This window comes from Epinephelus fuscoguttatus, linkage group LG8 (genome assembly GCF_011397635.1).
Source record: "Epinephelus fuscoguttatus linkage group LG8, E.fuscoguttatus.final_Chr_v1".
NCBI lineage: Eukaryota > Metazoa > Chordata > Actinopteri > Perciformes > Serranidae > Epinephelus > Epinephelus fuscoguttatus.
The window spans coordinates 31,602,742-31,627,740 of NC_064759.1; the positions used below are offsets into that span (position 1 = coordinate 31,602,742).

The 24,999-nt window shown below is 42.0% G+C and overlaps 1 protein-coding gene across 1 annotated transcript in view; it reads left to right on the plus strand.

Annotated features, from left to right (window-relative positions):
• Nucleotides 1-1,548: 1,548 nt before the first annotated feature.
• The window catches only part of LOC125893208 (proline-rich transmembrane protein 1-like), a 34,101-nt gene continuing 10,650 nt past the window's right edge, over nucleotides 1,549-24,999 (plus strand). The window contains exons 1-2 of the mRNA XM_049583767.1: nucleotides 1,549-1,882; nucleotides 2,618-2,821. Of these exons, the coding sequence (XP_049439724.1) occupies nucleotides 1,727-1,882; nucleotides 2,618-2,821 (360 nt within the window). The 5' untranslated portion in view covers nucleotides 1,549-1,726. The remainder of the gene's footprint in view (nucleotides 1,883-2,617; nucleotides 2,822-24,999) is intronic.

The following is a 24,999-nucleotide window of genomic DNA, read 5'->3' on the forward strand; positions in this document are numbered from 1 at the left end:
TTCATTGAGCTGTTCAACCATCTGCATCTTTAACTCTATGACAAATACAGATGCTTCCACACAGGTGCACTGCATGCTACAGTCAAACAATAAATCATGATCTTTGACCTTTATAAACAAACTGAGCAGGCTCAGTTGATTCTGGTTTTGTATCAAGATGGCAAGAGGAAAAGATTGAAATGACACTGAAAGACATCTTGCGTTTGTGTACACTTGTACCCTTATAGGAAATGGTCACTGCAAATCAATGTTCTATATGATAGATAACCTTTATATTATGGACATTTATGACCTGATGGGAGTGGTCTCTTCTGACAATGCTCCAACCATAAGGTATATGGGCTCACTGAATGGTTTGACGAGTATGAACATGATGTGAAGCATACTTAGGCTGATTGTAACCCACATATACCAGACCTGGCCTGAGAAGGGTAGGTATTTGCTGTTTCCCAGTTTGCCTGAATGTTGTGAAAGGCCCAGCCTCGCCTCCATTGGCCCCTCCCTCTTCACTTATTGGCTGACAGTAATGAGGGAGACTGCACCATAAAGCGTCCATTGGTAGCCGGAATAGGACCGGATATTAGATCGAGTCGCATAAGAAATAAAAGCCTAAAATATTTCTGAATAATAGTGTGTGAAACGTGTCGAAGCTACTTTGAATTTATTATCTCACAGATTACAAGTTTCTTTCCTTAAAGTTTATTATTCATGTCTGTTTCATAGTTGGAGGTGTGTTTTTGGTTTAGTAGTCTGTGATGGAATGAAGAGCTTTTGTTTATGTTTATTTTATGTCCTCCTTGGAAACTAGATAGTCGATCTCAAGGAGTTTATCCTTGCAGCAATTCATGTGACACACTCCATGTCCGTGTATGGAAGGTTTCTTGGAATAGCGGGGATATACACATATAAACATAGTGTGGAAGACAGCAGTGTCCGCCAAACATTGTCCAGAGCTCTGTAAAAGCTATGTCACTACACCAACTCTCTATCCCAAGTAAACCTAGAGTGACTGTCAGTGTTTGTGTCCACTTCCTGAGAGTTTTAAATCAAAACAAGTACACCTACAAATTATTTTGTATCTTAAGTCCTCTCTTTGTCATTGTGGCAATTACATTTTGGCTCTGTTACTGAATAATCCCTCTACACATGAATGTACTTATTTGTGTTCTAGTCATTTTATTTATTTATTTTTATTCTGTTTTATTTCATTTTTTTAATTTTTTATTTATTTATTTTTTTGCCTCGTTAAATCCCGCACCAGAAAGGTTATTTTATCTTAAAGTAGAAATGGAGGTATAAAGTACAACGTATGTAAAAATTTATTTTAAAAAATGTGTAATATGCTACAACACTAGTACATAAAATATTTATATTTATTAAATATGTATAATGTGCTCAGTAATATAAATATACGTGCATTGTATAACACTAGTATTTAAGTTTAAAAAAAAATGTGTGTATACTCAAAACTCAGTTCTGGTTCGTTGGTGCTCTTAATTTGAAATCACAACCGGAATTGCCTCGTTCATTCTGTGTGACTTGACACTAACGAGAAAATTTTATCTAACTTCTTCACTTGGTCAATTCACCTTGTAGCAGCAGGGGTGTGAAAAAGCAAACTCGGCGGTTGTGGACTTATAGCGTTAAATTCTTCAGGAAAATACTCGAGCCCGGCTGGAAAAAGTAGATTCCTTTACTCTGAAAGCCCACAGACCAAACTTACATTATGGACCCCAGTAAGTCTGCCAGCGCTCCTCCAGCGGGATGGGCTGATGAGAAGTCCTCCATGGCCCACGCGCCCCCTCCGCCCTATAATGACCAGCCGTACCCGGGGTACCCTCAGCCCGGCCCGGGATACCCGGGATACCCGCCACAGCAGCAGGTAAGTAGCCCTGCTCCGGTCTCGTTACTGAAACAAGTGGAGTAATTTCACGCGAGTAAACGGGATGCTTCTCAGCTCTTTGTAGTTTTTTGCCCCACGTATGTGCTGCTAACAAGCTAATTACAACCTATTTAATGCTAATTAAAGAGTTTTTATTTATACTGATAATAAATAACAGAAAAAACCGCATCCAGTTAATGTATTAATAAAACTGTTACATAACAGTCTTTAATTACTCGCACTTTGAACAACTCTATTTTCCTTTTCTCCCCTCACATGTTGCGTTATGAACTTTATATGTTAGTCTTTAAGGGTTTTATAAAGATTCCTTAATTATTCACCTTTCCTCTTGGCAGGTAAGGGCTTGCTGTGCTTAAACTGATTACGCTATTAAAATCCGTAATTACACATGAACTTCGACTGTAACATGATAAATGAAACTCAGGGAATTATTATAACAGAGTGTGCTTTTATAGGCCATATGGCGGATCTAAATATCCGTGCAGGTTGAATTAACAGATAAAATCTTTGGGTTTTTTTGTTTCTTACTGATTTACAGTTCAAACCTGTTTATGTCTCATATCATCATGTGAGTATTTCAACATTGAGCCCTGTGGCAGAGTTGCAGTTTCGTTTTGTGTGAAGCCACCCCGTCAAATCTACTCTAACAGGCCTCTAAAACGTTTTTTCATTGTACCTGAAAATGAATTTGTGTTTCCTTTGTGTGGCCTGCAGGGCTATGTACCCCCACCGCAGTATGGAGGTGCACCCTATGGACAGCATCCAGGACAGCCGAACGCTGTTACTGTCCAGCCCACAGTGTTCGTGACTCAAGGCCCATTGACCAACCCTGTCAACGACTACTTGTGCTACTCCATCTTCACCATGCTGTGTTGCTGCCTGCCAGTTGGAGTTGCTGCCCTGATCTACTCCATCTCAGTGAGTTTGATTCTCTTGTATTTATATGCGCATGGACGGGTGCATGGACACAGAGAACAAAATGTTCCCCGACTGAAATCAAAGTCATTTAGTCCTGAATATGTGCCAATGTAGAGTCTGCGCTGCAGCTGTATGGTGCATATTTCAAAATCCATTTAAGCTAACAAAAAAAGAATCCCACTCAAGTAAGAATTAAAGGGGTAAAGAAACCCACTGCGAATGAAATAATGCAGAGAAGATGTCTTATATTTTCAGTAGTGGTGATTAAAGTACTTTATGTTTTGTGGTAATAGATTGACAATAGACAATAGATTGATGAGATTGTTTTGAAATATAAAAAAGCACCCTATACTCAGCTTTTGTATCAGAGCTGCAGACCAGATGATGGAAAAAAAGTGAACTCTTGTGTTGCAAATATTTACCTTGTCAGAGGTGAAAACATACATTGTTATTTTGGCCTCTGAAATGAGCTCTGGTATGATGAAATCAGTGTTCCATATATTTTCCATCACCTGTTAATAATTGATGAAGGACATGACAGAACTCGTGTGTGTGTGTGTGTGTGTGTGTGTGTGTGTGAGTGAGTGAGTGTGCGTGCATGCAAGAGTGCCAAGTTTGGGGAAATGATTGCGGGTTACTGGAAGGGGCGGAGTTCTGTGAGAGAGAGAGTGGGGAGAGAGATCCAGGGGGATGGCAACCATGTTTATGGTGGCAACAGTAGAAAGGAGAAGATGTTTTGTGGTCTTGAATGTTTTATTGAGAGGTACCCTGTCCTGCATTACATACGTATACTGTATAAAAATAATAGATATATATAGATATAAAATAATAAAAATAGTAGCCACTGTGACGTCACCCATTCCTTTGTGGACTCCTGTTTTGAAGCCTTGAGTTTGGAAACTTGTTTTTTATTTATTTGTTTGGGAGCTGGAAGTTACCATCCTGCCACTCAAAGTGGCCACACAATTAATAATGTATAACTTTAAGCCTTATATAGCGGCTAAGCCTCTACTAAAAGCCACTTAGGGGCTGCATGGACAAGTCTTGAATGAAACTGGCATCATGCATAAAGCTGTGTCAATATACCGTTCAAATACATAAATGTTCACCAATACATAGAGCACCATACACCTCACTTGACATGGCCTAGCTTTGGGGTCAAAAAACTATGTGTGCTCTCCGTCTAGACCTGTCTGTCAATCAGTAGTTCCTGCCTATATTGGCGGACACCCATGACAACACAGTGACCTCTACAGGACAAATTAACAACCTACACACATTTTACAACATACATGGCTCCTTAACCGTATAAAAATCAAATGGATGAGTTATATAAAAATCAACCCCTCGTACAGTTGTCTTGAATGTTGAAATTAGCTATGGGGCCAAACATGTTATAAGGTGGGCATTTAACATGGGGGTCTATGGGGACTGACATCATGGATGTATAAGGTGAACTGGATGCAGTTTTCGGCAGGGCCCTATTCATTCCTATGAAAGTTGCTCAGTGGCGCTTGAAGCCATAAAACCTCAATTTCCACAAAATTAAATTACCCGGATGTTTCGCATCATCGGGGCCCATAGAGCATGTGCGCTAGAGACTTCTGCCGACCGTGTCACTAAAGGCTAGTTCACATTACACGATTTTCACCCTGATTTTGCGTTGCGGAGGCTATCGTAATCTTTTGAGTGTTCATACCCGGCGACGTGTTTTTCTGTCAGCGGGAGTCTCGCCAACTGCGTTACGACCCGTGTTTGCACACCACAAGATTTCTCCACCAAGCCCTCACCGACAGAGCCCCAGATAATGTGGTGATGTCACCAAACTTGGAGACGACACATCGTAAAGGCATGGATATTCTTTATAATCCAGGGTCCATACACAATACGCTCCCCGTGATCCTGTGGAGGCTGCAATTGTTGTTGTTGCTTGCTGGCCGGCTTGTCAGGGTTGCCAGATCTTGGGAGAGAAACAAGCCCAAAAGAAGCTACTGTAGTCCAACACACCATAATGCATTTAAAAAACTCATTAGATGAATATATATAGAGAAAGGTGACGTATGGAGAGCAATAAGTAACTCCACTTTAGAAATAAGCCCAAAGTCGTGGCTAATAAGGGGACCTGGCAAGTGACAACACTGTGGCTTGTCTTCCTCACATTTCCTCCGTCCTCCTGCGTGCTGACGTGGGACGTATCCCGCCTCTCATTGGCTGATGCTCTTTGTCGGTCGTGTCAGCCTTCTCCAGTTTTCTAGCATGCCAGATATCCAGTCTCAGTCACAGACGAGGTGGCGACTTACTCGTAGGCTTGCTCACACATGAGGACTCGTCGTGGCAGACTATCTGCCGGCTCACCTCCGACCCAAGGTGGCTCTCAAGATCCTCTGTGACATCAAAATCGCGGTGAAAATCGTGTAATGTGAACTAGGCTTAACTTTAGGTTTAGGTCTCCGCTAATTTGAATGGGGATAGTAATGATTTATATGTGTGGCTCATTTAGACTTAAGAAATGTTATTGGAACTGAACTGATCAAATCCCAATTGTGAAAGCAGTCATTTCAGAGGGGTTGTCATGCCCAAAAGTTATATCCACTGATTTACAGACGTCTCCTCTGGGAAAAGTATTTTTGGTTCCAATGGCATCATGTGATGAATCTGGAAGTTTTAATCCCATGTTCAGCCAGTATGTAAAATTGTAGGGCTGAGTGAGCATACCATTATCTGTAACTGTATCTGTATCGATTCAACCAACTAAATTATCTGTATTCATATCTGGATATATCCATACTCGGAGTGGGCTGAGTTTGAACTGGAAGTGGGTCGGACATAACCAGAAGTTATTTTCAGTTATTCAGTTATTTTTTCTTTATCACAAGTACGGATGTTACCAAGATGATAGTCATAATTGTAAAAAGTGCATTATTTCAACCAAGTACTTAGCTCAGCGTAATGAAATTGGCTTCTAAGCTGACGCTGTTCCTGGTGACTTGATTGATTTTTCCTTTTGAGCCAGCCTCAAGTAGCCATTCAAGAAACTGCGGTTTTTGGCACTTCAGTGTTGCCTTCATTGTTCAGCCCTGAAGGTTGACAATTCTTTATTGCATTGCTTTTTGTTTCCTCTCGCTCCTTGATATCCTGAGACATTCGTCTGCCATCATCACCAAGTTTCCTCTGCTCCTAAGTAGTTACATTAAGGGAAACTGATTATTTAATACAAAAAAAGAAAACTCAAATCCAGTGTCAAACAAAATCAGAGTCACCTATCAGTATAACCTGGAATGTAGTTTTAATACTAACTCAAAAAGTTAATGAGTTTGTTTTTGCACTGTGTCTCATTGAAGTGGTATGACATGAGGAAAGCACACACTTCTTAAGGAGGAAACGTGGGTTGATTGTTTCCATGTGGTTGGTCTTTAATTGTCAGAGGGGAAAAATACTCTTGTGTTACCTCCTAAACATTTCTTAAATGAGTTAAAAGCAAAGTATAACATTTATTTGGCCCTAAAACATTTAAGAACACTCACTGAGAGTCTTACTTAGGCATGTAAAGTGGACTTTTCTGTAGCTGTAAAGGTGCTGTGAGATGTTTTTTTTAAATGGTAAATTTCTCATGTGTTTTTTTGAATATGAACAAGAGCTCCAAAGTTTGCAAATGTATGTCACACTGCAAAAAATATATATCTTACCAAGTCATTTAATGTTGCTGACTTTTTTCTAGCCCGCCAAATCAGTTTATTAGACTGTGTTTAGGCTGTGTGTGTGTGTGTGTCAGGATGAGTGCTAGTGGCAAACACATTACTGTGGCATACCTTGAAAGCAGCAGTTGTTTAACTTTATTTTTGGAGTTAGTCCACATTTAGCATCCAGCATTTACTTTAACGTTTGAAAGTAACACACTGAGTAGAGTCCTGCATACGGACTGCGTACACGGCTGTTGTTTCTGTCTGTCCTCTGATCATCAGTAATAATAGTCTCTATTGTTCCTACAGTAGGAACTGCTCTTTAATGAACAATCTCTGGTTAATATCTGCAGAGCAAAGTCCAATAAAGTCCATTTATACCCAGTTGGTGGTTTGACTGGTGCATCTTTGGAGACAGAATGCTGCATCTGTATTGTGGAGCAGACATTCAGCTATTATGTCCATACTAAATTATTAAGTATTATTAATTAATTAATATTAATAAAAAAAAACAAAGTATCCTTTTTATGGCTGTACCATTGCATCAAATTAAAAATTCTAGAGGATTTGTGCATATAAATTCAACTGTTATCATGCAAAGCTTTGAAATACAGTATATACTCATGTTGTTTTTGGTGTATCCACATCTGCACGTCAGCACACTCCAAATGATGTCAATTATATAAAATGGCTGCCTTTCCCAGAGATTATTAGCTGCGTGAGGCGACTTTACAGCTCCAAATGTGTGCAATGGGTGACTTTTTTTTTTTTTTTTTTAGAAAACATGAACTTCCGCACACACTCAGAAAGTTATGTAAGGTGATGTCCACTCACTAACTCCACTCAGTGTGTTTATATGGAGTCTTGTTGTCATTTCTGTCCTGCAAGTTTTTGTTACTTGTGTATCAACATACACACAAAGACTGATCTATCTGTTGTGAGCCAAAATCGGCAGAGCTCGATTGTTGTTAGCTACAACTTGTTTACATCTTGGTCAATCTCTTAGCTACAAACAGTTTCTGTTGGCACTGTTCCCATGGATGTAAAGACAACAATCACTGGATTACAATGGAGATGAAGTCAGAATTTGGTAAATCATGAGGAAAGATCTGAAGTCATAAGGTTATTTATGTGATGTCTAAACAGATCTAGCAGTGGACAAAGGACATACTGCTATCAGTGAAAAGATTCGGCTCATGTCAGCAGTACATGTGCAGGTTCAGTGCATTCTGGTTCAACTGGGTCATAAGAGTTAAAATGTTAAGATCTTGTCGACTACTTAGGTTTAGACAGTATTCATATTTGGGACATTTTTCTGTAGAAAAACATTTGATATTTCTTTCTGAAATATTGAAAAATGTATTTGTAGTTGGTACTTACATTTAGATATTGGCATTATTTGTTTAGTCTGCTATGATAGCTGAAAAGTCCAGAGGCCTGTGCTGTGAAGCAGGATTTGGAGCTCGCAGAGCAACTTCAGAGTCAGCCCTGGGTTTTCAGTATTTCAACTTTCTACTTGGATAAATCACAGTGGTTACTTGGGCTTCAGAGCTATTCAGAGGATTAGATAAAAACCTGTCAACACCCAGACCACTGACCAGTTAGATCAATGGAAAAACATATCCTGAAATGGACAAAAGTCCTTAGTGACAGGTCACAAGAGTATTTTTATAAGTCAGAAGAATAATTTTATTGTTCCGGGCTTCCTGTTTCCACTCTGGTTGTAAAACAGAGCTTTAAACAATCGATTATTTGTGACACTAAACACATGATGAGGATTTTAGCTGCATTTTAATTGTGCAAAGGTTATTTTATCCCTGGAGTGATAGCTGAGAGTTTGACTGTCTTTACACTCTGATTTCATTAGTGCAGCTCAGATAAACGTGGCTCCCGTTATAAATGCAACATTTCAGTCAGATAGGAGTCATCTGTCATTACCTGACAACCCTTTACTTTAGTAGCAGAAACAGTCTGGCATTACTTTTTAGTGTTTTAATATGACATATTCAGAATACTTATTTCATCATCCATATTTAATTATATCTACATGTGCTGTGCCTTCTTTATATACTTGAAGATTATGTCTAGTGCTTCCACATTGCCTCATTATGTTTTGAGATTATAGGGTATCATTTACATTTCACTCCGATGAATATGACTTTTGCCGTGCCTAAAACAGAACATTTCCGCTGCTAATTAGTATCACCACTTCATCTGATATCATTTAAAATACTTTATTCATGGTTCCGATGATGATTTTTACTTTACTGTCCTGACAGGCTTAGTAGGGAGCCCAATGTCTACTTCATCTACTTATCACTGTAACTGTGACAGAAATCACTTTGTTCCACCCTAAATCCACCCTTCTGCTGGAATCATGATAATCGTGATATTTCGGATCAAAGGCGTCTCAATCCCAGTAAAAGGTTTTGAACACATGCTGAAGGTTTGATCCACATGGAAATATAAACTGGATTGTGTGATCTAATCCAATTCCAGAACACTTTTTTTTTCTTTTAAACAGCCCATTTTCAAGATTTGATCCAATCCATTAGCTGAAATCTCATTAGATTACTTCTGAATAAATGGGCCCTGATGATGTTGAACCTGCTCTGGTATTCTGTACTCTGGTACTTCTGTGGTTTCCTGCATTGCATTAAGACTACTCTGTCATTACGTCAACTGTATTTGAGTCTTTTAATATTTGATCGCTCATTAAGACGTGGACGTTGAACAGACCTGAGTAAGGCATAAAAAGTGTTAATTTGCATTCAGCCTCAGCTTATAAAACCTCATGGAAAATCCCAGTATGACTTCATATGTTGCTGTATTTACTTTACAATCTGGATACCATATGTTCCCAGTCCCCCTAGTCTCTCAGTGCATGTGTTTAGATTGAGCTATAGCAGAACTTCCAGCATATTTCACAATTGTTCTTCACGCCGTTCTGTATGACAGAGCTACCAGCAGGCCTGCTGTATTTTAAAGAGCTGGAGTTTTAGGGAACGGCAGAGTATCTTTTTACAACACATTTAATCAAAATGACATTTAATTCCACCTGCTACTCAGACAGACCTATTTCCTCTTGTCCATCTTAAAAGCAATCGTGTCATAATCTTGCCTCTTTGCTTTCCGTGAACATAGCTTGTCAACATTTCCTTTGATATATCACACACTTATCAGCCATTACTTATCCATACAAATCATATGACGACACTTGAAATGTATGAAATGATAAAGACCTTTGCAGGGAGCGACCAGAAGAACAGGTCATGTCAGCAGTTGCTCTTTCATAACCATTGCACTAGACAGTCAGATGTTGAAACAAGAGACAAAAACACACAGACAGTTTTCCCAGACTAAGTCATTCTTTCGGAACAGAGCAGTTTCATTCCTTTGGTCATGCTTTTTGTAAGATTGTAGCTGCATCAATGAATAGCAGAGCAGAGTTAAAACAGGACGTGCATGAGTGTCCAGAGTCATCTTCTCTAATTATTTTCACCTGATGTGCCCAAAAATAGATACACTCACAAAAAAATAAGAGTGAAATGTAGAAATGAATGGATTATCACATTGAGCACTTTGCTTTTAAGTTCATTGCCAAGGTAACCAAAATGGCAGTTCATGTGTATCACAGTTTAAAATAGCTGCTTACATATGGCTCCACTCATTAAATGGACAGCACAGATTTAAATTAGATTTTCAGTCAGCGGTCTGGTACGAGAACAGAAACTGTTACGTGCCACGCCGGATTCCTGGCTCGGAAATACTGGAGGTTGGTAGCCATGGTTGATCATGAATGGCGACAAGCTGGTGGCCGAGCTGATGAGGGAGTTGTGGGCGTATTCAACCCAGGGAAGGTGTGTGGACCAGGAGGAAGGGAGGCGGGAGGTCACACAGCGCAGCGAGGACTCCAAGCTCTGGTTGGCTCGTTCCGTCTGTCCGTTGGACTGGGGGTGGTAACCCGATGAGAGGCTGGAGGTGGTTCCCAGAGCCCGGCAGAAAGCCTTCCATACCTGCGAGGTGAACTGAGGTCCGCGGTCTGACACAATATCTTGAGGAATCCCGTGTAGTCTGAAAACATGCACCACTAAGAGATTAGCAGTCTCCAAGGCGGTGGGGAGTTTGGGGAGAGGAACAAAATGTACCGCCTTGGAGAATCGATCCACCACAGTTAATATGGTGTCGTTACCTTCAGAGGGAGGTAGGCCAGTAACGAAATCCACCGCCATGTGTGACCAGGGACGTGGAGGGATGGGTAGAGGTTGCAGGAGGCCCGCTGGTGGTCGGTGAGTGGACTTGCTGCGCGCGCACACCGTGCATGCGGCAATGAAGGTCCGGACGTCAGCGGCCATGGACGGCCACCAGAAGCGCTGCTGGATGAGGGCTAGCGTGCGGTGGACCCCCGGGTGGCAGGCTATTTTAGACGTGTGCCCCCAGGTGAGCACTGATGATCTGGCAGTCTGAGGCACAAACAGCCGCCCAGGCGGACACCCGTCCGGAACCGTCTGTCCTTGAAGTGCCTCTTGGACCTCCCGCTCTACCCACCAGTGGACCTCCCCCAGCACACACTCCGGATCCAAGATGGTCTCCTTGGAGGGCTCCCCCCCCTCCAGGGTGAACTGACGGGAGAGTGCATCAGGCTTAGTGTTCCGAGACCCGGGACGGTAGGTAATCGTGAACTGGAACCTGCCTAGGAACAGAGCCCAGCGAGCCTGTCGGGAGTTCAGTCGGCGGGCGGAGCGAAGGTAGGCTAGGTTCTTGTGATCAGTCCACACGATGAAAGGTTGAGCTGCCCCCTCCAGCCAGTGCCTCCATTCCTGCAGAGCCATCACCACCGCCAGGAGCTCCCGGTTCCCCACGTCGTAGTTGGATTCTGCGGGGGTGAGTCGACGGGAGAAGAAGGCGCAGGGGTGGAGCTTGTTGTCAGAGGGTAGGCGCTGGGAGAGGACGGCCCCGACCCCGGAGTCCGAGGCATCAACCTCGACCACGAACTGCCGCTCAGGATCTGGGTGCACAAGAACAGGGGCATTAATAAACATATTCTTAAGCTTTTCAAAAGCTAGTTGCTCAACCATAGACCAGACAAAAGTGAGTTTGGAAGATGTAAGGCGAGTGAGTGGAGCCGCCAGGCGGCTGTAGTTTCTAATGAACCTACGGTAGAAGTTGGCAAACCCCAGAAAGCGCTGCAGCTGCTTCCGGGTGGTGGGAGCCGGCCAGTCCTTCACGGCAGCTACCCTGGAGGGGTCTGCCCGCAGCTGCCCCCTTTCGACCACAAACCCCAGGAAACTCACAGATGACACATGAAATTCACATTTTTTCGCTTTAACATACAACTTATTTTCCATTAACCTCTTTAACACTTCCCGCACATGGCACACATGTTCCTCCATAGAACTGGAGAAAATCAGAATATCGTCCAAGTACATAAAAACAGTCTTATTGAGCAAATCGCGTAACACATCGTTCACCAAACACTGGAAAACTGCAGGAGCATTAGTGAGTCCGAAAGGCATGACCAGATATTCAAAGTGACCTAAGGGGGTGTTAAATGCCGTTTTCCACTCGTCCCCATCTCTAATTCGGATGAGGTGATAGGCGTTTCTGAGGTCCAGCTTGGAGAACACTTTGGCCGTATGCAGGGGGGTGAATGCTGAATCAATCAGAGGAAGGGGATACTTGTTTTTTATAGTGATCTCGTTTAGACCGGTGTAATCAATACATGGGCGCAGTGTTTTGTCTTTTTTTTCTACAACGAAAAAACCGGCCCCTACAGGGGACGAGGAGGGTCGAATTAGGCCGGCTGCCACGGACTCTGTAATGTATTTTTCCATTGCTTCCTGCTCGGGTTTGGAGAGGTGAAAAAGTCTTTTGGTTGGGAGAGGGGCGCCAGGAAGCAGGTCTATGGCGCAATCATAAGGTCTGTGGGGGGGTAGAGAGGTGGCGGCCGTTTTACTAAAAACCTGCTGCAGGTCATGGTAATCAGAGGGGACATTAGTTAAGTTGATTACCTCGGGAGCTGGGGCTGAGTCCGTGGATCTGGCTGGCAGAGCGGAGCGGAGGCAGTGGGCGTGGCAGTGAAAACTCCAGTTGCGGATGGTGGCGGTGGTCCAGTCAATGTGGGGATTGTGGAGCTTAAGCCAGGGTATTCCCAGAATGACAGAGTTCAGAGGTGAGGAAATAACATACAGTTCTAGGTGTTCATGGTGGTTACTGGAGAGAACGAGCTTAAGAGGTTCTGTCTTGTGTGTGACCAACTCTAACAGTTTGCCATCTACTGAATGCACCTCTTTTGGAGATGACAACTCGTAAATAGGGATGGCGTGAGTTTTAACAAAGTCAGTGTCTATGAAATTGTCGTCGGCACCAGAATCCACTAGCACCTGAGTGGGAACTGAGTGTGTGAGGACGTGAATCGTACCTGGCACTTGTACTCTCGAGGCTGAGGAGGAGGAGATGTGGCTCACCATAGTCCCCCCTTCTAGTGGTGAGCCCCGCCTTTTGGCACCTCCGGGCAATGGGAGACGAAATGGCCCCGTTGGCCACAGTAGAGGCATAGCTGGTCTCGCATTCTACGTTGTCTTTCTGCTGGTGTGAGGCGTGCCCGTCCCAGTTGCATTGGCTCATCAGCAGGTGGCGGTCGCTGCTCGTGTGCGAAGGAGGTGGTATCTGGGGCCCCCGAGGTGCAGTCAGGGGAGTTGAGCGGGATGCCGGGAGGGAACCGCCTCTTCCTCATCCCCTGTCGCTCCCTAGCTCTTTCCCTGATCCTGTTATCCAGGCGGATGGCCAAATCTATGAGGGTGTTGAGTGAGCTACACTCCTCCTGAACCGCCAGCTCATCCTTTAATTCCCCCGCTAACCCCTTAAGAAAAATTGCCCGTAACGCTGAATCATTCCACCCACTCTCAGCCGCTAGAATGCGAAAATTAACTGCGTATTCAGAAACAGATAAATTCCCCTGTTGTAGGTCAAGCAACCGGCTTACAGCCTGACTACCCTTTACCGGGTGGTCGAAAACCCGTTTCATCTCTTCTGTGAATTTGAGATAGTCGTTAATTAACTCTGGTTGTTGGGTGGAGATGGCTAAGGACCAGGCGGCAGCCTGCCCTGTGAATAAGCTCATAGTGAAAGCTACTTTAGCTTGAGGGGTGGAATAAGTGAGGGGTTGCTGAGTGAAAACCAAATTGCACTGGTGCAGAAACTGTGAGCATGTCCCTAAATCTCCTGAATACCTGGCGGGTATGGGGATATATGGCTCCCGTGCCTGAGGTGCTGGGCCGGTCGGCAGGCTGTCGGCTGGGTGGTGATCGGCGGGGCTTGGAGAAAAGGTGAGTCGGTCCTCCAGGGCCGCCAGTTGCCGACTTAGTTGTGAGACGCCGGCCGAGACTCGTTGCATGTGCTCCGACATCTGCTGCAGGGCTGACTCGGCCTGGTTCACCCTGGCCGCTTGCGAGGAGAGTTCCTGTTTCAAAAAATCTGACTCTGCTGGGTCCATGCTGGCCGGATTGTTCTGTTACGTGCCAGTCAAGGAACCAGGACCCAGTAGCAGAGTTCAAACAAAAGTTTTATTGCCAAAATGTTCACAAAAGGACGTAACGAGGAACACGCTCAAAAAACAAGGTAACAACTGAAAGCGCTCGACAAAGCACGAGGAAGACGCTGAGGACTACACGTGGCGACAGGCAGGAGATCACTGAGAGCTCGAGCGAGGAGCACAAGCATAGGGAACAATCCGGCACAGGAGACAATGAGAGAGTGGCTGGCTGATTAGGCAGAATCAGCAGATTAGGCAGAAGCCCTGCTCTCAGTGATCGCCCCGCCTCCCGGCACACCCCCTGCAGACAGAGGGAGAGAGATATCAGAAACATACTTTCACAGAAAAAACGACAAAAAACCAGACCATAACAGAAACAGTACAAAGCTGTGCACATACTGTAAGGATCTGGCTGTTGTGTACACAGCTGTAACAGACTTCAGTTTCCGTGATGCATTTACACACTTCATACTGCCTTTGGGTAGATAAGACTATCAGTGTAGAATTAGATTTATGTCAGTTCTGAGGAGGCGGAGGCTGCAGGGTGATGTAAGAGCTGCTCTAATTGGTGATTAGTTGGATGTCATTAAAGCTTGAGGTCATTATAGTAGGTGTCATGGCAACGCATATGTCTGGCATTAAAATGTATTATTTGAAAACCTAGAGTTGAAACATTTATGACATAATTGTTATGAAGTTGTGTTGATTCTGCTTTACAGTGCTGACCTGAGGTTATCACTGTATAGGTGGTGTTGTCACGATACATGTGTTTTCAACTTTGATACAAATCCTCTGAAAATATTGACATTCGATGCCACGGGGAAAATTGACATTGAGGGCATACAATTTAAATTCTTATTAAAAGATGAATATAACAAGACTATAAAATGATAATGACAACTTTAATTTTCTTAGTTAGTTGCAGAGAACAGAAGAATGACTGTATTAACATTTACAAGAGAGAGCGAGAAAAAGCAGAAGACATAGATACTTAACCACTGAGAGTGAAACTTGAGGTTTGAATGTTATTATGATACTGTTGGTGATGTTGCAGTGTTTTCCTTCTGGTGCTCTGCACAGATCTGACACCTGCCAGCCTGCTGTCACCCCTGCTCACTGAAGCTCTGTGAGCCAAGGTGGCGGTGACTGTGGGGTGGCACAGTTAACAATAGCCTTATATTTTTTTGTTCATAAAATGCACTCAAACTCAGAGATGTGTAGAATATTAATACTGACATTCCTGTAATCTTACATCACAGCATGTGCTATGACAGTAGATGTCATGTTGATGAGTAAATACAGCACCCTTTTTTATTTCCTTGACAATGTTGCACTGTAATAACGATTGTGCCGCTGATCGATACTGAATTGTTTCATGATGAGCTGATGATGCTCTCCAAGCGACGCATCATGAAAAAATATTTTCACCATTGGCTGCCATTTTCCATATCTCCGCCATATACATTGTGCAAGACGAGGTCCTGTTTTGTTCTGGTCTCACTGAGAGAAGGAAAATATAAGCTCACAAAGAAAAGACAAAGCATATTTCTCAAAATGTTGAAAAATACTACTAAATCCATACAATAGTTATTTAAATTTCTATGCATTACATATCACACTAATTTATCACATTTGATTTGCGTGATACTGGGTTGTACCTGCACAGCTGAACTGTAAGCTGCTGTTAGAAGAAAGTTGATGCATGTATTTTGCAGTAATAACAGCATTTAAAGATGGGGCTTAAGGATTTAACTACAGCAGTTTGTGGTAGCATTAGCGATGTTTGGAGAAGGTGTGCTACTGTTGACCTCTATCTCCCTTGTTTTTCCTGTCTCTTCTTTTTGTCCCCCCCCAGCCCCCCCCCCCCCCAAATTACGATTATGATCTAAATTACCCCACTCACACTCAAACACATATAAGCCAAGCCAAGTAGCGAGAGGGCAAACTGCACGAGCACAAACACCAACCTGCATTGAACCTGAATGTTAGAAAGACTCTTCAGACCCAGCAGCACAGTTACTCTGAAACTGTGGGTGGTTGAACCCTCAAGGTTAAGATGAAAATATTTAACAGACAGGAAGGAAGATGCGATAAGGTTCACGCACTCCCTGTTTGTTCCATTTCCTTCACAACAAATATTATCTGGGTCTGTCTGGGTCTGGATCTGCAGTGTTACATCACAAGAGTTATCACAAACACTGACTTCTCTGACATGCCTCAATCTGTAAATAGCATTTAAAATAGCATGAATGTTGGCCATCACATGGTCATCAGGATCTAATCAGTCCGGCAGTGCAGGGACCCTCCCCTGATTCCAGTTGAAAAGTGACAGAGAAAAACAGCGAAGGGGGAGGGAGAGGAAACAGGGCCTATTAGTGGGCAGCTTATTGGGTCCCCATTATTTTCCTACGTGGCTACATAATTAGAGGAGAGATAAAGCCCAGAGAGATGCAGGAGAGAGATAAAGGCAAAAGAATACTGAAGAACTGAGATAAAGTGACTAAGATTTTGAGATTGGGAGCAGAGAAGAACAAGACAAAGAGGGACAGTCATGGTTTGTATCAAACTGTATCAGAGTTTATAGCTGGAGTGCTAAACAGAAAAGATAGGAAATAACAGACCAGAAAAGGGGGAGTGGTAGGGAGATATGGAGCTGGCTGATGAAATTTTTTTAACACAGCAGCCTCTGGAGTTACCGGACAAGAAATGCTTTTGTCAGATCAGACATTAGTGCTCTGTGTGTCTAGTGCCAAGCCACTCCTCTCTTCTGACAGAGCCCTCAAACGGTCCTTTGTTTCACTAAACATGAGGTTTTCCTCACAGCTCAGCTCTTATTGACAGTGGATGAACATCCAGACAATAACTTGCAACTTACAGTGTGAAGATATGATCTCAACTTCCTGTCCTTCTGTAGATCCCCACTGCTGCAACAATAGTGAAATCATCAAGTGTAGGAAAATCGCTTATCGCATGTTCAAATATCAGATTAAATAATTCATATGCAAAATAACATTGCTGATGTGAAACATCTGCCTAGGACATTGCTTCCATTTACAATGAGACAACATAGAACTAAATTTATCCCGAAGGAAAGTACTGTGCCAGAGATTGCTCAAGAATTACAACAAAATATATACCTATGAAAAGTGATACCCACAATTAGTATATAAGCCACACAATCATGAACCAGTATTCAGTGTATAACCCATGTAATTTCTGCGATCATGTGACCAATGCACTGACTGAATGCACTGAGGAAGTTGTAGAAAGACCGAGGGTCAGTGTAAGAAGGCAAGTTGGGGGTTGGAAGGGTCAAAGAACATTCACCCAGGCAGGAGACTGGTATTTGGGTTAAAGTTCACTCTGTAAAACCAAGTGAACTTTAAGTTCTTTAAGGTCTGTTGTCACCGTGTTCCTTCTCCTAACCCTTACCCTACGTAACTCCACTTGCCAACGCTAACCTACGTAACTTTTCTGAAATGGCAATCGTGGGGTGCTTATATGTTAGATCTGTTGTATGAGGATATGTTGAAGGAATAAAGCCAGTGCCTAACAGAATGAGAAATTAAAGTAAGATACATTTAGTAAAAATAAGAAAGCTAAAACAGAATAGAAAACTAATAATTGCAGTGATACTGAAAAAAGTAACAAAGTGATATTGCACGTTATTAAAAATTATGATTTGAGCGTCTGCTGTGTCAGCTGTCATTTCTGCAAAAGGGGGAGGAGTTGTAAAGTTTGATAGCAAGTGGTAGAAAAGTCTTCCCATTAGGGTTGGGTCGGTATGAGAAAAAAAAAAACGGCATCAAGTCGGTAATACCGGATTGCGCGCACATTGCTTGCGGACGTCCACTTTTACCGGGCGGACCTCCGTGACGTCTGCTCCGCGTACGTTCTGCCCGAGTATGCGATCCGGTCGGTCTCAAAAAATAAAACCCAGTCCAACACGGAGTACCGGACCGAATTGGTATTACCGAGAACCGACACAACCCTGCTTCCCATGGTGTTCTGTGATGCACCTGGGTGGTCTCAGTCTATGGCTAAAACACACTCACTGTTTATTTTTGATCAGTAGACTTTGCAAATGAATAAAAACCCCAAATCATAAGGCACATGATGAAAATGATTAAAAAGAAAACATGGCTACTGCACTGCAGTTGTATTTCAGACATGCATTTCACCATATTCGAAAGACAAGATAATGTCCTTCTTCTAAACACGTTACACCAATTAACTTCCCATCTCATGAGTTTGAATGCAGCCATCTAAAACTTTCCAGCTGACTATCAGAACGAGTCCACATATTTTAACACTCAGGAATGCGTTGCTTTTCTAGAGCATGCCAGCTTTAGAGATTCATGTCCCAGTGGAGGCACACACCTGTTGCCTGCCAGTCAAGATGGCTGTGAGATCACTGGGTACACTGCAGCATGGCATGCTGTCCGGTAAGTGTCGTAACCTGAAATAATATATACCACAACACAGCAGGCTTACAGTAACATGTAAGCTGAAGACACGTCTCCTAACCCTTGATAGACATTTAAAAAAAGCTCAATTTATCTTTAAGACAAAAAATATTCACCATTTCTCTAATATCTATTTCAAATATAAGTGTATTACTTCTGTGCCATGGTTGAATGCACAGTGAAATACTGAATACACAAGTAGCTGCGTCCACAGTTCATGTAAATATTTGCTCAGCTGGGTTTTCCCTTGCTCAATATCTATAACCACCTAACTGCAACAGGATGGCATCACTTAACCTGATTTTGTGTGCTGGTGGTTTAACCACCCACAGCTCTTCATCATAGCATTTTGCCAGTGGAAAACATACCTGAAAATGTTTCCAAATGTGCGTAATGGGCGTTAGACTGACTTCCTGTAAGAGATTCACAGTAGTAGCTGCAATCATGTATCTTTACTGGAAGGCTGTAACTCTGAGATAGGGGCAGTGTGTTATTTCTGTTAACATGACACTATAGCGACCAAAAAGAGGTGTCTTTAAATCGTCAATTTTGATGCCTATTTAATAATTTATGACTGCCTTTTCAATAATCATTTTAAAACTTTTATGTTCTTATTTATTAAACCTGTATTAACTGATTTGTGCATTCAGTGATTAGCAACAGTAAAGCTGTCCTAGTGGCAGGAAACTGCTGCAGAAACACGGTAACCACTCTCTAATCTCACTCCATATAGTCCCAGTGAGTAGGTGGCTTCATTTTGAGCCACAAAACCCCTTTGGTATTGTTAACTATGTTAGCTCCACTAGCCATGCTGACACTGCTGATTGTGCCAACAAAGCAGACAACATCAATAACAATGCTAAAGGGGGTTTGTGGCTCAGTGGGGCAACTTGGGGGAAGACCGGAGAGTGAGCACTATAATGTTTCCATAGCAATGCTGTTGGGTCGGGATGGTGTTACTAATGGTAATTGCTAAACTAGTGGTGTTGTTCTGTAGCTCCCACCAGATCTGGGGGGTGTGCAGTGTAGTTAACTGAAGAATAGCAAACTAAATCTATAGCCTGACGTGTAATGGTCAAAAGTATTCTAGGCATGAACAGTTAACCGTTGACATCACTCGACCTGATGAATTTACTTCCAATATTCAGAAAGAAGACAGAAGAAATATATTTTAGCTGTTAAATGCTCCACTGTGTTCACCAGCTAGTCGCTAACTTTAACCACATGACATGAGGTGCTGGGTACGTAGTATACAGGCAGTTTATCAGAGCTGTCCTGCTCAAAACAGCTGCCGGTTGTGCCCGGAATCACCGTATATGAGAGCTGCAGAACAGAAAAACAAAACAATGAGCTGAAAGATGGTGAAAAGCTCCACAGAGCTGAGGGGAACTGCAGAGTTGGGTGATAATGCTCGTGGGTTTGTCACTCTGAGTGACACCTTTTAACGTTAGACATATAAATTTGATCCACTGTTGGAATGAAAATATTGATTGGTGTAGCTTCAAAGTGAAATGATTAATCCATTAATCCACGCTAATTTGAGTCACTGTGATGTCTGGCCTGTCATGGCAAGTGTTTAAATATATCCAGTGTGTCACCCATAACGACACGTAGTGTCGGTTACAGGCTTGTGCCCCATGTGGGTCTCACTCCAGAGAGCCAGACTATAATATATCCCAGATGTGGGATTTATAAGACCGATCCAGTGGACATTTGAAGTTGAGAATCACACAGAGCCCACTTTGAGGAGGCAGGCATCCCTGAAATAGGTTGTGGCCTTGAGGCTACGCCTGTTTAGCCTGCACAAGCAACAGCAGCCACATGAGCCCTGGTTACCTGCAGAACACAGAGCCTGTGTCCCTGCATCAGTGGATATAACTGTGTTTAGTACGAAAACAGGTTCATGTGTGTCAATCAGAGGCACAGAGAGGAGTGTTACAGAGTGGGATGCTTTTCCCCCATTGACCTCGCCATCAGCCAATCAGATAAAGGCTGAATTGGGAGGTATGAAGGTTAGGGGTGGAGGGTGTTTGGTAGGGGTGGTAATCTCTAGGTACTTCACAGTTCAAGTAGATTCTGAGGGCTACGGTGTGATTTTAAAACAAGTATTGATGAATCTTGACACATTTTTTTCTCGATGTGTGACCACTTTTAAAACATAGTGTAACTGTAATGATCCATAATTACTACAAATAGATGAATTTACTTTATCTTTTATTAATACAATAATAATATAACATAAGCACAACAGATGTTTATGTCTGTTATGCTTCACAATCCAATTGGCTCAGCCATAAGGATCATAAACACGACGCAGTCAGGGTGTAGCTGTTTAAGTGCTGCAGCACATGGTTAAGTTGTGGCTCATTTCAAAAGTTATGTAACTACAGTTCCTACGGCAGCAAGTTTAATACATTAGTGAATTATAACGATAAAATCAAAGAATGTTTTGCTGCCTTTTCATCATCACTATTTACCACTTAGTGGCTATAGACTGAGAAAAAATCATTTAATTCACTGCACCACTAAAAGGCTAATGTCAGCAGCCACTTTAAATGTTTTTTTGCATGTTACTCAAAGCATTAAGTTGACATTGTGAATCAATCAACTGACCATTCCATTTGTTTTTACTGGCTCTTGCATGGCTCTCTTTTTAGTGATGATTGGATTTTTAAGCACTGAATTTTAACCAGATTATGAGAACTGAAAATATTCTATATCCTCACTTGGAGGGAAAAAGAGGTGGAGTGTTGTTCCAGTCTGCCCTGGCAGCACCACACATGTTTTATGTCTGTTTCGTTTCACCATCCAGTAGGTTCAGCCATAAGGAACGTACAGCCTGGTCTTACGAAATTGTTACAGGTGAACGTAATGTCAAGATTGGGTTTCTCTTGGTCGTTCTGTATGAGAAGGGGCCCTGCAGGCCTTTGGCACCTGTTCCATCCTCACTTTCATCAGCTCTATTTAGTCCTGACCTCTGCAATTTTCTCACAAATATCAGCCCCTCGCTCTTCATCCCCATTCATCCTCACAGACTGCTCTCACGCACGGCAAACCACACACAGACAGGCCCGCTCACAGAGAGAACACACAGACTTTACTGAAGGACAAATAAGACAGGAGGACATGACAGTAGACAGGCAGCCAATCTGTAAAAAGCCTCAAACACAATTAATGCAGTATATCAGCCTGTATAATATGATTTGAGGATACGAAGATGCAATGAAGCAGCAGATCCAAAGAAGAACTTGAAGAGTCCTTACATTCACCAGATGCAAGGGCTTTTATATTATTCGTATAAAATAGCCTATGATATAACAGTTTTTGCATGGCATTTCAGAAGATGTTGTATTCTAAGAGGATTCAGTCAGCATTCTTTTATTTTGTAAAGAGATCCTGTTTCTCCCCTTTTCTTGTTAAGAACATTTGGTAAAACTTTTTTCCTGATAGATTAAGAAAATAATAGATCAGACATTTCTTGTGTAAAAAAAAAAAGAAAAAAGTGTAAAAACTTGTATAATTTGGTACTAACTGCTTTTGGTTTTTTGGCTTAAACCCAAGTTAATATTAATTGTTAAGTATCAGAAAATAAACTTTCCATATTTTAAATTTTATGCTTGCCTTTGACATTTTTTGCATGATCAGCTGATTTGTTGTACACTAACTCAAGATGCTCAAGGTAATCATTTGAATTATTCAACTGGAAATTAACCCATCAGACACTGCCTCTGTTTTCCTATTATTGGTACCCAATTGCATTTTCTTTTTAGGAAACCTCAAGAAAACTATCAGGAAATTGTTGTAGTTGAAGTTAGTAGGTTGAGTTATTCTTTGAACAACAGACTCAATACTTGAAATTTTGAAGTAGCGTCACATGTTAATTCTGTGTGCCATGCTTTCATATCCCATTTTATGGGTTGATAATAAACGTATGTAGAGTGTTGGCCCACATTAGGTGCAGTATTTACTTGATAAAATGTGGCATACAGTTTTTTGTTATCTCTGAGCTAAAAGCAGAGCTCTGCCCAGTGTTTCTGACTGATATCAGGTATCAGCTACTTTGCAAAGGAGGAATTAAACACACATACTCACTCGGTTTCGATAAAGGCCGGGGGGGGGGGGGGGGTGACTCGAAGAAACTGCACAGCCGGGTTTATCGGCGGTTGTAAATTTTCTTTCACTTCTTGATATCAGCCTTTGACTGAGAGATGTGTGTGCCACTTACAGGATTCCCAGCAGAATTATCGTCAGTTGGTTTTATGGCCTTTGATGTAACAGGTGTAGTCTAAATGACCTATTGTGAATTGGATATTTTAAAGGGGCCAATTTTAACTCATTAAAAGAAATGCTTTCAGGGTTACAGCATGATTATAGTTTTATATTAATGTATTCCTAAAACAAATATTGCCTTTTTTAGTGGTTATTTTAGCTCAAAGGGTCGTTTTCTCTCCATGCAAAAGGCTATTATTGTGATTGATAGCCATGTATTTAGTTTTCCTAAAATGAAGTAATTTCTATTGCAACATACACTGATAGTATTTTTTAAGTACAACACCACAGATCACTGAACACAAACACTGCTGCACAATGTGTCTATACTGTCCATCCATCCCGTCTTCGTGAACTCAATATCTCAAGAATACTTTGAGGGAATTTTCTCAAATTTGGCACAAACATCAACTTGGACGCAAGACTGAACTGATTTGAATTTGGTGGTCAAAGGTCACTGCGACCTCACAAAACATGTTTTTGGCCATAGCTCAATAGTTCATACACGCCGATGGAACACACAAATGTCTAAAAGGATAAATGAATAAGTGATGACATTTGATATCCAAATGGTCAAAGGTCAGCTTCACTGTGACATCATAATGTTCTGCAAAAACACTCTTCAGGCTATTATTCAATGTCATAACTCAGGAGCAGGAGGGGAGACATTTGGTGAGATACTGAATTGATCACACAAGTCTTGGGTGCCCACCTTGAAACTAGGGTTGGGAATCTCCAGGCACCTCCACAATCAGATTAGATTATGATTCAGAGGGCTGCGATTCAATGATAGAACGATTATCGATGCGTCTTGATGCCTCAAAATTTTTGATTTCAATACATGATTTATTTTTTTCACTGTGTGACTACCTGATACTTTTAAAACATAGCGTACTGTAGTTGTAGTGATCTATAATTAAGTCAAGAGATGAATTTACTTGCATACAATGTGGCTCTTGTCCAGGTCCCTTTTCCCTTCAACCTGCCTCCATACCCTGGCTTTTGAACCAGGGGGTGCCAGTCGAATTGTATCCATCTGCGATTGCTTGACCTCACTTATGTCTAATTTATAATATTTGTGATTGCAAGCACCTTACAGTCTCCCGTGAGTTATTTACTTCACCACTCAGGTGTTTTAGGTCGGTAACACTGCAGCAATTGACGTTAGTCGCTGGGTGATGATGTGAAAGTATTCACAATATACTTTTAACACTAGCATGTCCATGCTGTAGGCTGTGCGTACGCTGCACTGCCCTCACGGTCAAGGTGTGCCTCTTTTGTTCCATTAGGTTCGTCAGATTATTAATAAACATTTAAATAATTGGTTATTGACGTTCGTTTTTTTTTGTTACTATTCTATGTTGCAATGTAGTTAAATAACTGTCAAAACCGAGAGTTCTGCAAAAATGCTCTGCCTTGTTCATCTTTGATATGAGAAAATATGCCCATATGAAATTCAGGTCCTTCCCTTTGCTTTAAAATCGGAGGAATGTGAAACTAAGTGAGTTTTGTGTGAAGAGATTCTGTCAAATTTGAGAATTTCCACAACCTCATTGTACAAGTCCATACTGTATGTAACAGTGACATACACACACATGTTGGCCTGTTTGCCCCTGATGACAAGAACTTGCCTTGTTAAAAAAAAAAAAAAAAAAAAAAACCTTAATGAGGCTCTGAATACCAGCTCCGGCTGATAGGCAGCAGCCAGCTGGAACTCTCTGTGTAGTGGGGGGAGGGTCAGAGACACACTGACTTCTCTCTGGGATTTTCTGTAGAAATATAGATGTCTTTTCCTCCATCATATTGTTATAGATGTGATACTTTGCCAATCATCCAATCAAACTAACTTTGACTGTATTTCAGATTTATATATGAAGTAGCAGTAATGGCATTGTTTACAACTGCAATCTCATTACTCATCATCACTGACTCAATGTTAGGATACTGAAACGATTTGAAAATAAAATCTAGATGGAGGATAATAGGTGAAACTGCACCTAATGGATCCAATTTGAGGGGTCTGTGTTATGATTACAGTGGATGTTATATTACATATAATCAGTTAGTAGGAAGCATGTATTGTGGCTTAATCGAGTTGTTGAAAGAATAATTCACCATATTATATAAAACATCATTTTTAAGTATTTAGTAGCTGAGACAGTGCCGCACCCAGTGGGAACGGCTCCAGGCAGCATCTTTCTCTGATAAGGCTCTGGGACAGAGTTGCTC